Source organism: Ixodes scapularis, unplaced genomic scaffold (assembly GCF_016920785.2).
Source record: "Ixodes scapularis isolate PalLabHiFi unplaced genomic scaffold, ASM1692078v2 PGA_scaffold0__279_contigs__length_252992795, whole genome shotgun sequence".
Lineage (NCBI taxonomy): Eukaryota > Metazoa > Arthropoda > Arachnida > Ixodida > Ixodidae > Ixodes > Ixodes scapularis.
This window is the reverse complement of record NW_024609835.1, coordinates 158,046,077-158,063,491: the sequence shown is the minus strand read 5'-3', so window position 1 is coordinate 158,063,491 and position 17,415 is coordinate 158,046,077. Positions and strand designations below refer to the sequence as shown.

The 17,415-nt window shown below is 47.2% G+C and overlaps 1 protein-coding gene across 1 annotated transcript; it reads left to right on the top strand.

Moving 5' to 3' along the window:
• Positions 1-10,553: 10,553 nt before the first annotated feature.
• LOC121837621 lies at positions 10,554-12,478 on the top strand. Its single transcript, XM_042293312.1, has 2 exons — positions 10,554-10,894; positions 11,690-12,478. The coding sequence occupies exons 1-2, from the start codon at positions 10,637-10,639 to the stop codon at positions 12,476-12,478; spliced, it is 1,047 nt and encodes a 348-aa protein (XP_042149246.1). The 5' UTR covers positions 10,554-10,636.
• The last annotated feature ends 4,937 nt before the right edge of the window (positions 12,479-17,415 follow it).

Sequence of the window (17,415 nt, the reverse complement as noted above, 5' to 3'; positions counted from 1 at the left end):
ATTTCAAGCGTAATAAAATGTCAAACTTGGCTTCTGGAACAAATCTTACATAATGAGGCATTTTTCGGCGAATTTTTAAGTCGCTTTAAATTTATGTTCTAAAGCTGAAACTTTTTGTGTCGAGTGTTTCATGCTTTGTGAACTTTTAACAAATTAATTAGCGTTATACTGTTGAAAGTGTTTTCTGCATTGCGCCCGAAAATTTCGTCCAAACCGAAAAAGTCAAAATTTTGCGATTTTTGAGCGGCAATTAAAAAAAAATAATCATTCTCGATTTTCTTTAAATTTTACCCGATGGGACCTTGACGACCGGTAATTACAAATCTGCAAAGACATGTTGCATTATTTTGTTTTAAAACAATAAAATAAAGGTGTAACCAGGTCGTGGTCGCATCAATTACAGCTGTGGCGTTTCCGTCTTAACGATTAGTGGTTCACGAGCGACGCATGCCACAGTATTTGTACTTGGTCATATTAATGCCTAGGTGCCATGAAGCACTCTAAAAATAACACGTGAACTTATTTTCATTGTTGATGTGGCTGGTATTGCCAATGAATACTGAGCTTTACGGCGAATTCGATCCTTATTAGTGTGTTCTACTTGGCTGGTTAGATGCTCATCTTGCTACATTTTCAAATTAGTTATTTAATATCAGTACTTGGCTGACAAAATAATTTGCTTCGTCGTTCTAGGCACCGCCAGGTTTGAGCGATGTTACAGGAGCTTTTGGCCCGGCCGATGGAGGGTGTGGCGTGAACGGAAGGTTAAGCCGTTGGTAGATTGTGGCATTGTCACGTATGGCGTAACTGGACTCCAAGCCGGAGCATAATTGAAGACGGCGCCGGAGGAAAACAAGTGTTTCTTGAGGCAGACTTGCCAAAAAATAAGTAATAGCCCGAACCCCCACCCCTTACGGCAGAAAAGGAGGCCGGAGGTTACACCCGCACGCGACGCGCAAAGGCGATCGCACTTCATCGACTCGTGGCGGTGATACGTGACACCGGCGGCGTCCCTGCGCGGTGTAACATAACCGGCCGGGCTTGCGGCTATAGTAAACGAATAACCAAAGTCATTCCTCGTGTGGTGCCACAACAACCCCTCCCCACGGAAGAACAAGCAAAGAGAATGGAAGAGGGGGGAGGGGGGAGGATTCCTGGAGTTTTGCCGGTGCTAGCAGACTGTACACGAATGTACGAAACATGTTTGATGCATGGGTCTGTTGTTGTGTCCGCTCCAGAGCACATTGAGGATTTTCCGCCTATGGTCCAACGCAGCATCTTTACGCGCGGAGCTATGCCGCTATTTGCGACAATCTAACTTATGACAAGGCGCATGCATGCTTAGCCTTGTCAAAAATTAAGGCACACCTCGGGGACAACGCATCAATCTACTCTCGCCTCACTTACGTTAACAATGGAGCGGTCGCTCATTTTAAGAACCGGTACCAATTCCACGAGTTGCAGTACAGTGAGCTCTAGACGACGAAGTGGATCTTTTCGGGAGCAGGAAAAGCAAGAATGCATGCAACGGGGAAGGGGGACTTGTAAAACACCAAGCCACCCTGCAAAATTTGCAGACGCCTGCCTGCCACTGACGCCATACAAGGTGCGAGTGGGTTTGTACGGGCACAGGAAGGGGGGGGGGGGGGGGGGGAATGAAAAACGTCTTTTTGCTCAACAAGGCGGTAAGTTGGGCTAGTTGGTTTAACATCGTCAAACGTGAAAACAGCGCAAAAGATTTAACAAAGGACAAGTGAAAGAAGTGCACGGACTTTTTGCTCTACGTGGATGGCGAGCTTGAGGCATTTAGAGAGCGAAAAGAACTGGAGTAGAAGGACGCCAAGAGGGTGCCTAGAATCCAGTCGCTTCACATGTGAAAATATGAAAGATCAGGAGAATTTCTTGTACGTGGCACGCAGCGCGGACTTTGAGTGGAAGAAGTCCTGAGTCCCCTGAACGTGTTCTAGTAGGTTACTTATTTCACCAAATCTGGCTGCGCCCGGATATATTAGAGACTCCTCTCGTCAAATTTCCCGGAGACCGACCCAGGCGTATACCACAGTTTTTCAAATTCCTATGCCCTTCAATATAAACAAGACCCCGCGGGACAAACGGTTGGAAGGCTTCCCTGCAGCTGGTTTGATATATCGCGCTTCCAATTACGCTCTTTTCGTCTCGTACGAAATGCAACCTGTGTGAACACAAAGTCTGCTCTGAACTTGGAGTCATGAGATTCGATCTACGAAAAGCGGATCGAGCCCGAAAAAAGCGACGGTGGTTGGCCAGGTCTGTGCTGGGGAAGCCTTCGCAAGTGTGTGTGTGTGAGAGTGTTTGGTTGGCTTCATCGAGCTGCCCACTAGCCCACCGTAGAATCCACCGGTACCACCCCCTCAGACAATGCAAGGGAAGGTACCGATGCCGTTACAGATTCGTCTGGCGTCACAGAAGGCTCGAGGAGGAGGAGGAAAGAAGGAGGAAGAGGAGAAAAGAGGGAAGGAGAGAAGGGATAGAGAGAGAGAAGAGGAGGGGGTGAGGAGGAAGCTGGGAAAGAGCCCCCAAAAAGTCAGTTGTGAAAAAAAGAAAAGGAAAGAGGGTATGCGGTTGGGCACGTTCCCCGCCGATTTTTTGTGGGTACTGTAACAGATAATTGGGCCTATTTTTCGGGTTTTCAAGAACCTACTAAATTAATGCCGACACTCCCGGACAATGACAGATTAGACACTCCCTTCACCCGCTAGCTCCTCAGTATTGCAATCTGGTTGGTAGTAATTCAGGATTTTAGAAGTTCAGCTTTCAATTGTCTAGTAATTGTTTTCCTTCTGTGTATTTGCTAGGTAAATTTGTATTTTTCCGCCCGCGCACCGGCTGGGTAAAGTGCTAATACTATTTATTTCCACGCTTCGATACTTGTGAACCCCATTATATTATTAATCTTTCTAATTAAATGATCGCTTTAATTGAACTCCCGTTGTTTAAAAACTTGTGTTACGTTCTCGTTATTGGCAAGGCCTCACCGCGGTGTAGGCCGGTCATCTCGTCAGCAAATTTTTCTTCCTTTTCTGTCTATAGTGAACCACGAACCTGTGCGCGTGTGACGGCTTACGGCACTTGGTGGCGGCGCTGGCTGATTCTCACAAAGAGTGTTCTAATTGAAAATAAACACCTGCAGGTTTTTGCACTATATGACTCTCTTGAAATTTTATAAAAATATTTCCCCAGATCGATAACCCTCTTGCCCTCCTCAACCCAGTCACAGATCATGACTTTTCTCATCGCGCATGAGGTGTCGCAGGAGATCCTGTTGGAGCGACTTGAATATCACCCGAGCGCACACTTGGCTGTTGCCTCGGACATTCAACCGCTTACGCTACCTAAATCTCCCCTAACTCAACCTTGATTTCCCATTCGCCTATATTTTTCGAGACATACACTGTTTTCGTTCCGCCCTAACCATGCGCGCCATCGGTCAAGGAAGAAGTTTCCGCAATGTCGCTCGTTTAAGTGATGCCTAGAGAAATGAATTAAACTATTTTGTCAGCAAGCTTTCGAGTGGGGCCTATAAACACGAATCAAATTATTTTGTCGGTCAGGTACTAATCTTAAAACACTAACTTTAAATGGCAGCACAGTGAACATCTAACCAGCCAAGTATAACACCCTAATAAGAATCGTATACGCGTAGCAACGTTCAGTTTTCATTGGCAATAGCAGCCATATCAGCAATGAAACCAAGTTCGCGTGCTATTTTTATAGTGCTTCATGACGCCTGGGCAGTAATATGACCAAGTACGGATACTGTGGCATGCGTCGCTCGTGTACCACTAGTCGTTAAGACGGAAACGCCACAGCTGTATTTGATGCGACCACGACCTGGTTACACGTTTATTTTATTGTTTTAAAACAAAATAATGCAACATGTCTTTGCAGATTTGTAATTACCGGTCATCAAGGTCCCATCGGGTAAAATTTAAAGAAAATCGAGAATGATTATTTTTTTTAATTGCCGCTCAAAAATCGCAAAATTTTGACTTTTTCGGTTTTGACGAAATTTTCGGGCGCAATGCAGAAAATACTTTCAACAGTATAACGCTAATTAATTTGTTAAAAGTTCACAAAGCGTGAAACGCTCGACACAAAAAGTTTCAGCTTTAGAACATAAATTTAAAGCGACTTAAAAATTCGCCGAAAAATGCATCATTATGTAAGATTTGTTCTAGAAGCCAAGTTCGGCATTTTGTTTTGCTTGAAATATATGCTCATATAAGTTAACTTTAACTAATTCTGGCAGAAAAGTATGCTTGAATTAAACATGAACATTTTGACGGTGCAGAAAGCTGTATTCTTTATTCCTCCAGCTTTGAAAGTTGCGTCATCGCGCAGTTGGAAAAATCGTTTTTTCAACCTTCTCTTGAATGCGATTTTTCTCACGAATACAAGGAAGTATCTTGCAAAAGTAAGGTCTGTACCATTGTGTGGACAGGTTTTGCTACCTCATATAAAAATTTGATTGAAAACAAAAAATAGGCATGACACCACCATGACCGTCCTTATCTGAACACACCCAGTAATGATCGCAATAGTCCGGCGTCCTTGGTAGCTCATGCATGTTTATCTACGGTATGATTGCTATAGCGTTTCAAGCTCTTTTTAGCGCGGAGGCAGCAGCAATTGCAATTCGCGCTTGTAGTCGTTAAGCTCGTGGAAGACTGCAAGATCTAGAAATTTTCGCGATTATGTGGGGTCGAATATTATGAAGGCATTCTTACGTATTTAATCACTGACAATGACGGTGCTTACAACAATCGTGAGAACCATATCGCTGCATTGTTACTCGTGGAAATAAAGCTGTGTTCTATTTTCTATGTACTCAGTTCTGTGAGCTTTATCCGAAGGTTGAAAACGTTGCCGTCACGTTTAACTCATTCTTTCTTGGTGTTTAACACTTGCTTGGCACTATGCAATGTAAGAATGCATCAGAAACCTGCACTTTCAAATACGCAACGCGAAAGATTGTGCGCTCTGAATGCGCAGAGAGGACTCGGCCGTCGTCTGCTAGTTCTCCTTCTTGGTACCCCCTAGGCGGCGCGCGCGGCGCCAAAAGGAGAGAAAGAGAGAAGCGTAAAGGGTGAGAAGGAGAGATGGCGCTACCTTTCCAAAAAACGCTCCTAGGCCGCCGCCATGTTGCTGATGCTGATGCGGCTGGTGCGACTCTCGCGCCCTCTATCAGCTAGAAATTTTCTGCCACTCTCTGGGACTGTGAAGACCCGCTCAGCGCGGTTCTCTACCTACGTTTTTGCGGTTTTGCAATCGACGTTTTCTCGCACCTCTTGAAAGTTTCCACTTATTTATTTTTTTATGCGTGCTGCGTACCCTTTTTGTGTTATCTTCCATTGTGAGAAATAAGGCTGGTAAGTGCCTGCTATTCAAGCTTTTCTGCTCGACATTCACGGGAAACGAAGGAGGTGAAGGACGTCGAACGACCCTCGACGCGATTTTGCGAACATTGTTCTCCCCCCTCCCAGCGATAATCCGCGTAGAATCCTCAGTCATCTCCAAAAATAGTTGTCCGGGTTGGGGTGAGAAACGGGTCAGTCGCGTTTGTTTCTTTGCCTTGGTGCGGTTGTGAAAAAAGGAAGCTCTCCGCAAGACGTGCCCCAAAACGAAGTCATCTCGGATTCCGTCCGATCGTCAAGATATGACTGTCGTCGACTGTGATTGTGTTATTTGAGATCTTTCTCAAATAAATTCTTTTCGGATAACGCTGCATCGTGTGGTACGTACGATATATTGTTCGAATGTTAACACTTCCTCAATTGTATGTCCGTGTCCTGTCCATCGGTAAACACGTTATTTGTGGGCGTGAAAAATGCATGCCTTTCGGCCCTCTTCTGTAGTAATTTATTTTTGACAGTAAAGCGCTTTGTCGTTTCACAAGCGGCGAATCCCGCGGTGCCGTCAAAACTCATCGTAAGAAAAAAAACAAAAAAACTAGAACTATACATTCCAGTCGCATTCGTTCTGTCGCGCGCGTACCCCCAAAAAATAGTTTACAGTTTTGTTTTTTGCTTTTTTTGTTTTTTAAAATGTGGTACAATGCTTTCTCAATGTCCTCGGGAAAATACATGTACCATGAAACACAAAATATAGCTGGAAAAGACGAGAATTTCGCCGCCAGCAGTGTTTGAAACTGCGCCTACGCAGGCTGCGCCTATTGAAATCACAGTCCCCTCAGTTAGGGTTAGGAGGGACGCCGGTGAGAGTCTAGCCTCAAACTCAGTGACTGGGCTCGAAAACGGTTTGTTGCCCCTGGGGTCGAGTGTTTTTTGGAAAGGTGTATAGAGGGACCTTAAGTGTAACAAGTATGTAGCGCCCCCTCCAGCCCGCCCGTCTGCGGCCGCCTGGCTCGGCAGGCAACATTGATCACCGCGCCGAATAAACCAGTGTTGTCAGATGTAGGGACATGTCCCTACTCGTAGGGACATTCGCGGTTTTTTTTACGCTGTAGGGACGTAGGGACGGTTTTTGAGTTTTCGAGGAGTTTGTAGGGACTTTGTGTGACAACCTTCGATTTTTTTTTTTTTTTTTTTTTTTTTGTGGGGCGGGGGAGGGAGGTGGGATGGCGAGTGGCGCGTGTGCTCGCTCGAGTTACGGTAGTCCAAATGTTGGCCTCGGCTGAAGCGTTCTTTGAGGGGCCCGGCTGGCGAAGTCGCCTGTCGTCTTGATTATTGTCTTGGTTTGAGCCTATCGTCTTTATTTTATCTGCCTCGTGCGATGTGTTGTTGAGCTCAGCTGGGCGAATACCTCTGGCATCAGATTGCGCCAACCAACGAATTGTGGAGCGAACCGTCCCTGAATAAAAGCGGATAAGTCATTTTTCTCGACATTTTATATCAATGTTGTCTTTTGTATGTTACATATGTCACTACCGCAAAAACTAAAAAAGCTGGCAAAAATAAATTCTCCGTCATCCACACTTGTAGAATGGTTTGGGAGCAAGTCGGGCCCTGCAAAGGCAGGGCCCAGATTAATGTACGGGCTAAGGGGTCTGCAGCCGAGGGCCCCAGGCTGCCAGGGGGCTCCGTGCTGACCCCGGAAATTAAAAAAAAAAAAAAAATGTAGGGCTGGGCATTGATTAGAAGGTTTCACTCGATTAATCGGCACCCTTTAATCGATTAATTAATCGGTCTCGTTTATTTTTATGCATAACATTACAAAATTTGAGATTAATATATTTTGTTTCCCTTCGCTGAATATGTGATAAAAGGCGCAATATACAACTTGGATTATGAATCGGTCTCGATATGTATACTAAAGAACAACTCAGACACTCCCACTCGCAGATTATTAGTTCAGCTGCATGCGGCAAAAGAGCTTATTTGATATTCTCCAGCAGGAGCAGCCTTCTTTGATCGTTCACAATAGTCTCTGCTGCGCTGAAAGGACACTCGAATAGCGTTGAAGTGGCAGGGACACCTGTAATTTTCTGTACTTGTCTGGAGCCAGAATTTTTGCCAGTACAGTTTACTTTAGGCTAAAATTTGACCTAAAGTTTGCCTTCATACAGGTTTACTCGCTTGTCCACGTATGCGTGGTGGAAGCGTTTAATTTTTACTTTATTTTGGTTCGTCCAAATTTTACTGATTAGGTTAAAAATTTTAGCCGCGATTAAAGCATTAATCGATTAATCTACAAAATCGATAATTGCCCAGCCCTAAAAAAAGGCAAGTTGGTTTTAGTTCAAAACAACTCAGACCTCTGAAAGCCGCTTTCAGTGTCGTCGTCTCCCCCTCCCCCCCCCCTCCCCGCTTTTCCCCAGTTCTTTTTTTTTTTTTTTGTATTGGTGAAAAGAGGGGTGCCATAAAATTCTCTTCCCTGTAGATGAGCTGGTGTTTGTGAGCCCATTGTAAAAGACTGTGCTAGAGCAACAAAATGTGTTGCCTCCCATCCTCCTTGTGGAAGGGAGCAAAGCTGTCGACGCTGGCGGTCCCGTTGAAGTATCTTCTAATTGAAGCCAGACGGAAGGACGGTCACGGAGTTCTCTATTGTACATGCTATGGTGCCCCTCGACGCGTTTTACGGACAATGGTGGGTTGGAAGGCAAGCGAGGGTTGCCGAAGGCTACACGAGCAACATACGCTACACATCATGTTTTGTTCATTTTTGGTCTTTTAGTGTACTTCTCTATGGAAAGTTTCCTCCGAAACGACAAGTTTCAAAACAAGCAAAAATAAATATCGGTGAACCTCCCGAAGCCATCCTTCCTAACCACTAACAGGCGTTTCAAGGGGCTGGCTCTTGAGATGTGCTCCAAAAGTTTTTGAGAAGCAGTGACTACAAGCAACTGCTCTGCAGCCTGTGTCTAATCTGCCAGTACGAGAAAACACTTTTCCTGCCATCGAGTGCTGCAACCTTTTACAAGCCTCTGAGGTATGTCTTATTTATCGTAGCTTGGAGTAATACGTCCAAATGGCTAAAAAAAGCTCTTAATTACTGCAATTAGAAGAAACAAGGCCACTTCCAAAACTAATTGAAACATTTTCGTAGGAGGGGAGTTTAAAAATATATCCTCGATCTTCATGAGAAATGCCTGTGAATATGTCTGAATGACAGTGGTTAATTGATAAATAATCACATTCAGTCTCAAATATTTATTTTATTTTTTTGAATGCAGATTTTTTTTTTAGTTTGGAACACAAGAGTTGCAGTTATTAGAAGAGGGTGAAGCGGTTTGAGCCCTAAATACTGAACCGAAATCTGGATTCCACAAAGCACGCGACAAAAGCGTGCAACCGGTGTGCTACAAACACCAAAACATCACTCACACAGCGATATCCCGAGCGGATCGCCATATTTAAAAAAAAAAAAAAGGAAGCGCATTTGATTGACAGGTATGTTCACGTCTTGTTTCTCCGAGAAGGAGAGGGAACGGCCTCGCGTCTTCTCCGCCTTGAGGGATCGAAGCGAAGAGAGGAGGAAACGAGATATCTTTATGTCACGCGCCTCGCCGGCCTGGTTCAATCTCGACCTCTTTTTCCAAAAATACGGCCGTCCGTTCGAGATATCGCCTTACGAGTAGTGTTGTAGGGATTGTAGCGTCCCGCCTACAGCTCCTGCATTGTTTTTTGTTCTTTTAATCCAAATTTCGGTTCACCATTTCTTTAATCACCAAGATTGCTTTGCATGTTTGTGTTGCTTTACTGGTCAGGTCAATAAGCAATTAAAGGCTAGTTAGACAACCTCCAATCACTGTAATATACACTCTAAAAAAAAAAGGCTGTAGCCCTTACCCCCTTTGTCTCATATAATACACCCCAAAACTTCAATGTACAGCGCACTGACGTCGATCTGACGGCACTAACTTTCACGAGAGGCTTGATAGCCGTGTGCTACGACTTACCAATGTGTGGTACTACAATACCAATGTACGTGCTACTGACTACAAAAAAAAAAAACGGTGTTTTTTCGGTCTGGCTGCAAAACCTCAGTGTTTTCTCTCTGTGATCTTTGACACATACTTTAGCTATTTCATAAGTTATATCGCAGCGTTATCAAGCCCCTCGTAAAAGTTGGGGCCGTTTGTTCGACTCTAATGCGCTGTACATCGAACTGAGGTTTTGGGGTGCATCATATGGGACAAAAGGGTGTAAGACGACACCTTTTTTTTTAGAGTGTAAACGTTCTATTTTCAGGACAGTTTTCTAGTTGCGACTCGCGAAGCATGTATTTAGGGGCAACAAAATTTTTCTTCTTTGTAATGGGAATTTTGCGGGTATTCTTTCGGTTACTGTCGAATGCAATTTGTGCCCATGGAGTTATGCCACTCGAAATGAAGGCGGTCATCTGTGCCATCTCTGTAGCATCATGATGAATTTATGCAAGGCGGCAGAGACACTTACTGCGTAAATAAGGTTGTAAACCTGGTAAAACAAGTCCATAGGAACACGCAGTCATCATTTTCAACTTTTCAACGGAGGTTTACGAGGCCCTCCTCAATGTGCGCGACACTTCTTAACATATCCCCCAATTGTTCATTGCTGTTGCGTTTTGTACCTCATAGTGGTTGATTGAGTATTTACAAAACAGCCTTTAATGCACAGTCGCATCTGCTTCATTTTCACCCAGTGAAACACCAATTTTCTGATCATCAAGTCTACCGATAAAAAAAAGCCTTCTAAGATGTATCATAAAATGAACGATATTTGTATATCATATAAGGTCGTGAAATATACATGATGCCGTCACTGTTGTTACCACCATCCACCATCTTTATCATAGTCGGTATTATCACCATTATTAGGGGCCTCGTAAGCAGCCAATTAGCCCAGGGTTCTAAATCCGGCCATGCGGAAAGGGGAACGTTAAACGTATGTCACATTGATTAGCAAGACGTTAAACTTTTCAAATATTTGTTCTTTCTAGATTTGTTCCTAACCATCTCTTGGGAAATATCTACCGGCATCAATTGCTCCACTGACTCCTCAACATGATGGATCCGGGTGAGGGTTCCTCGTCAACATCGAAGTCAAGAAAGCAAAGATTTCGTGATGCATGGATTGAGCAGCCGGAATTTCAGGGCTGGTTGGCTGCAGTCCCTGGGGATCCGTTCAGGGCGTTCTGCAAAGTTTGCAGCGCTAGTATGGTCGCTGGCAGTAGCGAGCTTAAAAAGCACGCTGAAAGGCAAGGCCACAAGAAAGCCATGTTAGGCCTCCAGAAACAACACCTCCTAACAGGGTTCATCCAGAAAAAGCCAAAAGACTCCATGGATGACAAGGTGAAGATGGCAGAGATCAAGCTTTCTGCGTTTATCACGGAACACTCCCTGTCATTCAAAGCGATGGACCACATGGGCGAGCTCGTGAAAACGGTGTTTCCTGATTCTAAAATCGCAGAACAGGTGAGACTTCACAAGACGAAATGCACATCAATTGTAAAAAATGTGCTAGCAAAGGCAGAAGTGCAGAGCCTTTCCGCCATACTAAGAGAAACGCGGTTTTCTCTTTTCGTCGATGAGGGCACGGATGTCTCGAGCACAAAGCTCCTCTGCTGCGTCGTACGTTATTATTGCGATGCTGTAGATGATGTCATCACGCAGCTGCTTGAAGTTATTCCCCTCGACGCCACGAGTTGCTCCGCAGAGTCCCTCGCAACTGCTGTTGAGCAGTGCTTAAACCACAAGGAGATTCCAATGAAAAACATTATCGCACTGGCTTGCGATAACGCTAGCGTGATGGTCGGCGAACACAACTCTTTGATGACCCGACTGCGCGCGAACGCGGACAGAAGCTTTGTGACCATCAGGTGCATCTGCCACTCTTTACACATCGCTGCCAGCAAAGCTGCAATGAAGCTACCGCGGAATCTTGAAGATCTGCTGAAGAATGTCGCGAGTTACTTCGGGCATAGTTGCAAGCGTCAAGCTCAGCTTGCTGATCTGCAGGAATACCTTAAAACAGAGAAGCATAGAATCCTAAGGCCCAGCGAAACGCGGTGGCTGGCACTGCAAAAATGCGTCGAGCGCGTCCTTCAGGAATGGGACACATTGAAGTTGCTTTTCTTGCAAGCGTCTGTAGAGGACAGAGTTGCAGCTGCAGGGCAGATCTTGGCCGAAATGAACCCAATTAATGAGGCGTATTTGAAGTTCATGGCCTACGTCTTGGGATTTTTCAACAAAATGAACGCTCTGTTTCAGAGCAAAGAGAACCTCATCGCTGTTATGCAGCAAGAAAGCCTGAGGCTCATTCGATGCCTCTGCCAAAATTTCATGCGACCGGAAGCAATTCAAGATGTCGAGAAGCTCAACCCCATGGATCCGCGTTCTCTTCTTCCGCTGGAGGAAGTATATCTCGGAGAGAGCTGCCAAGAGCTTCTTCAAAGCATGGAAGGGGGGAGCTCGGATATCAAGCACCTGAGGCTGCGGTGTCTGGAGTTCTACCAGACGGCTGTCTTCGAGGTGAAGAAAAGGCTCCCAGTTTCCGGACCATTCTACCACGAGGTACAATTCGTCCAACCCAGCACAGCATTGAGCTACGAAGATCGTAAACAGCTGCCCGTGCTGCCAGTCCTGCAAAGGCGCTACACACACTTGTTGCCACGCGCCGATGCTCTGCAAGGGGAATGGCGAATGCTGCCTTCTTTTTTCACTGAATCCGAGAAGGCACTTCTGCGAGAAAAGCCCGCCGCTTCATTCTGGGGCGAAATGTCCAAGCTAAAAAACTTCGAAGGCAAGCCCGAATTCGAAAACATCGCTTGCCTGGCAAAGTTGGTGCTAACACTGCCGCACTCCAATGCTGAAACGGAAAGAATATTTTCCCTACTGACAGACGTGAAGACGAGGAAAAGAAACCGCCTTGCTCCGGACAGCATCAACGCAGTGCTTGTCGTGAAATCTGGCATGACTGCAAGGTCAGAGACATGCACTAATTTCAAGGTGGAAAAGAAGCGCATGAAGTTGTTCACCAGCGAAATTTATAAGGCGTAACGCAAGCAGACCAACTCGTCATCAAAACTTTATTCTCCCATCTCATGAAACAACCTTTCAAATTTTATTGTAGACGGTGGCGACACTATTTCGCGTATCATTGTCCTCAGCTTTTCCAAAGGGTGCTATATTGTGTTACGACTGGCAAGCCATTTTAATCCTTTGTGTATGCGTGCATAAACTGTAAATATAATCATGTCCGTCATGTACTTTTTTATTGGTGTTTCCCGACATTTCGTTTTTCCCTTTTACTGGTTATATACTCGTCAATCTGTGCTTTGTTGTTATACAGTGTTATGCTCTTCGCCTTCCTGAACTGTCTATAAGGGCGAAATAATTAAATAGTTAAAGAAGCATGTTTGTTAACGAAGGGACCTTATAACGTGACTGTTCTTAAAAATGCTATTCAAGTTTTAGTGACTGTGGTATGTTATGCAATAAACACAAAATTCTTTGTTATACTGAATACCTGGATTGACTTCTATTTTTTTTTTGTCCTTTTACATACTCTAAACGACTTAATTTTCGCGAAGACCTAATTTTCGCGAACCGCTTACAATTCGCAAAAAATAAATCGGGCGAACGATTCCGGTAAAATGTAAACAAAATGAAATCTATATTGAGATCCCACCGCGTCGCAAAAATTAGAACCCGCGAATTATTCCAAAACTCCAGCTTTGACCTAAATACAAAATTCAATCGCGTGTTTGTAAAAAAAAAAAAAAAAAAAAAAAAAAAAAAAAAGAAAAGGGAAAAGCTAACTAATCATTTGCAACGCGCTCACGGAGAGGTGCAGAAGGCAGGCTCGCTCAAATAAGCAAAATAAATAAAATACGGCTTTTTTTTCACCTGTAGGGACAACCATAGGGACATTTGCACACTCGGGTAGGGACACAGAGGGACTTTTTGGCCTGCACGTGGGGACTTTCGGGTTCGGCAATCTGACAACACTGGAATAAACGCAGTTGAGCGCACGCCGCTCCGGTCAGTCATCGTTCGACCTCACAACCAGGCTGCGTGTCGTCTCTTCTCGGCGTGTGCTTCGGCCCCCTTCGTCCATCTTCTACTGGGTGAAACAAGGAGACGGTAGGCTCTTTAAATCGACCGGAAAATTCGGTTTCTTAACCTATCGCGCTACGACTTTGTGCAGCGTTGCCCACAGATGGTGCATTTTTTTTGTAAAATTTGCAAAGAGCGAACTTACCTGAGAAAAAAGTAAAGAAAGAAAAAGGCTTAGCTCCTATGGAAACTCAGCGACGCCACCGGTCTTCAAACAACACGGCGCCGTTTCGCACGGGACACAAGAGATGGCGCAACGAACGCCGCCAACGAACGAGCATACGGCCACACGGCGCCGAGAGCCAGCGTCTTTAGCAGACAATCTTTTCGACTCAAAAGCGACGCGCGTTCCGCAGGCGGCGACAGTCGCAGAAACAAAAACAGGCGCAGTAACAACGAGGAACTGCAGTTCCTTGTCTGCTAAATACGCCGGCTCTCGGCGCCGTATGCTCGTTCGTTGGCGGCGTTCGTTGCGCCATCTCTTGTGTCCCGTGCGAAACGGCGCCGTGTTGTTTGAAGACCGGTGGCGTCGCTGAGTTTCCATAGGAGCTAAGCCTTTTTCTTTCGTTACTTTTTCCTCAGGTAAGTTCGCTCTTTGCAAATTTTACAAAAAAAAATGCACCATCTGTGGGCAACGCTGCACAAAGTCTTAGCGCGATAGGTTAAGAAACCGAATTTTCCGGTCGATTTAAAGAGCCTACCGTCTACTTGTTTCACCCTGTAGAAGGATCGTGGCACTGGAGGCCACCAACGTGCACAGTTCGGCCCACGCCGCAGAGAGAGTCGCAACACCGCCCCCCGCTCCTGTCGCCATGCCGCTGTACGGGAGGCTCGAGCCGTTCGAGGGAGATGGGTCCGCCTGGCCTGTCTACGAAGAACAAGTCCTCGTGTTCTTCCGGGCGAACGACACGCCCGAGGCGAAGCAACGGGACATCTTCTTGGCCAGCTGCGGGACCCGCGTCTTCAGCCTCCTGCTTGACCTCCTCAAGCCGGCCACGCCACACGTCAAAACGCTGGGTGAGCTGCTCGCCACGCTGCGCTCGCACTTCAGCCCGGCGCCATCCACGCTTATGGAGCGGTTCCGCTTCAACAACCGGAGCCGCTGGGACGGGGAGACCCTCGGGCAGTTTGTCGCTGCGCTACGAGTAGGGTGACCACCTTCCTGCTAGCGAAATGCGGGACACGGGGGGGGGGGGGGGGGGGGGGGGGGGTTAGAGGAAATTTATTAACGCACACACCAGGAACCGAGGCTTTGTTAATACATTTAACATTGTGTGCTGTTTATCCACCTGCTAATTGTATTGCAGCAATTAAGCTCAATTAATTTGACTAAAAGTAATATAGCTCTTATGGTAAATGTGTTATTAAATGTGTCGAAGTTGAAAACATAAATATCGACTGTAGCAGAACTCAGTGCATTAGATGAAAATAAGAAATATTACATCTCTTTCGGGTTATTGTTTCCTGTCAACGCTTACTTTTATCAACATAGTCAAACACAAAGTTCTAACATTATGTGCTTTTTCGACCGTTCCGAGTTGCAGGCTCTGCCTTTTTTGACTGTGTTCACTAAAACAAAGATCCACAGCAACCCTTTTGCTTTGGCAGAGCGATTTGAAAAATAATTACAATATTTTATATTGAAACTTTTGGAGGGCAATCGTTCTTAGAATAATTTGCCCCCAAGGGGAGAGGCACAACGGAGCATGCGCGTCGGTTCTCCTTCAAGAACGACGGTCGCTTCCCGGAATGCTTGGATAGAAAATGGTGCACTATTGCGATTCACACGATTTCCAACGACCTCCGGGCTTCCCCGTGCCCCATTGTTCGGCAGCGCCATAAGTTGCAGAGTGAATTTTACAACAGTATGAAATGCGGGACATTTTGAAGATTTGGGAATCCGCTTGCGGGACGCGGGACACAAGCCCTCAATGCGGGACAGTCCCGCGAGTCGCGGGACGGGTGTTCACCCTAGCTACGAGGGTTAGCGAGCACCTGCGCCATCGGCGACCAGTTGGACTCGCTACTCCGGGACCGGTTCGTCTGCGGCATCAACAACCCCGCCATGCAGATGCGACTCCTGGAGCTCCCCGACCCCTCGCTGGACGACGCGGTGAAGGCAGCGCAGGCGATGGAAGCAGCAGCTAAGGACGCCAGCGAGATAGCGCGTGCGGCCGGCTCCCCGTCGACGGAAGCGGCGGTGAACAAGATGGCGGCAAGGAGCGGTGCCTGCAGCCGCTGCGGTGCTGCCCACTCCCCCTCACAATGCCAGTTCGTTCAAGCACAATGCTTTACGTGCGGGAGAACTGGGCACCTCGCATGTGTCTGCCGAGGGGGGAGGACGAGCGGCGGCCAGCAGCAGCAGCCTGGTTCAAGCTCGGGTTCCAGCCAAGCCCGCGGCCAGGGTGGTCGTCGCAAGAGAACATGGTGGGGACGAGCGGCACCAGGCCCGGGTCCGTCTTCAGCCAGGGTCCACGTCGTGGCCGAGGAACCACAGATTTTCGACGTGTGGCACACCAATAGAATTTCGTCGTCTGTGCCACCTTACTTGGTGTCTGTTGAAATCTGCGGCCACCCCATCACCATGGAGCTGGACACAGGGGCCAACGTGTCGGTCATGCCCGGGAAGCTGTTCAAGCGGACTGTTAGCGCGTCAGGAAACACAACGCTTTGTAACTCGGGTTCTTTATAGGAGATGAGAAACGTGAATACATTGTTAGGGTACAGGTCACAGACGTCCGACCCTAGTCGGCGTGATGGCGTCGCGGCGGACGACCGTTGTTCCTTTGCCGGAAGAAGGCTGGCGGCTCTGGCCAGGGTTGCCGCTTCCGGCCGCAACACTTCCCCCACACTTAGTGGAATGGTGGAACTACAAGTCAAGCCGCACGGGTGGTCGGCGTTGTCGCAGTGGACGCTGCTCCTTGCTTGGCTCCAGGGTGGTCCTTGACGTCTCTGGAGCCGCTGAGGATTGGCCCCATTCTAACATTAAATCCTCATTCCGCTCACTGGGTTGATGCAGAGGGTCAGGTGTGTTGACCTCGTGCCTCAGGCGTAGCTGGTCATGATGTCTGCGGATCATCCCACCAGGTGTCTGCACCAGCGCCATGCGGTTTCCCAGTTCTTCCATGATGGTTCCACTCAGCCAGCGAGGTCCCTTACCAAAGTTCCTTGCAAAAACAGCCTGACCTCGGCTCCATGTAGGCGACTGGTTGGCTGGCCCTGCCGGCTTGTGACTCTCTGCCCGGGCTGTCAGTAAGTCCAGACGAACTTTCGGCTAATAGGCCAAAAGCATTTCTGCTGGAGACTTAGGACGACCACCCGATGGCATTCTGCGGTGCATGTGGAGCCATCTCGCCAAGCGGGTTGTGAGGGACCCACCAGACACCCTCTTTAGTCCTTCCTTCACCGAGCGCACGGCCCTTTCTGCCAGGCCGTTAGACTGGGGTTGGAACGGTGCGGTACGTATGTGACGTCTTCCATTTTTCTTGACGAAGTCCTGGAATTCGGCTCCTGTGAATGAAGTGCCATTGTCCGACACCAAACATGAGGGCTGGCCAAATCGAGCAAAGGTGGTTCTGAGCAATTCCACTGTCGTTGCCAATGTCGCTGTTGTCGTTGGCAATGCCTCTATCCAGCCAGAAAAACTGTCGACCACCACCAGGATCATCTTCCCCTCTACTGGTCTGGCATAATCCACGTGAACTCTTGTCCACGGCTGTTTAGCCCCTCAGGGGGCACCTGTGGAAGCAGGTGTTTGGAGAGTGGCGTCTCCACGTACCCCAAGCCCCGCAGGGGGCGCCTGCACCTTAGGTGCTAGGTGCTTGGTGAGTAGCGTCACCACGGACCCCAGCCACGTGGGCCACCATACCCGCACGCAG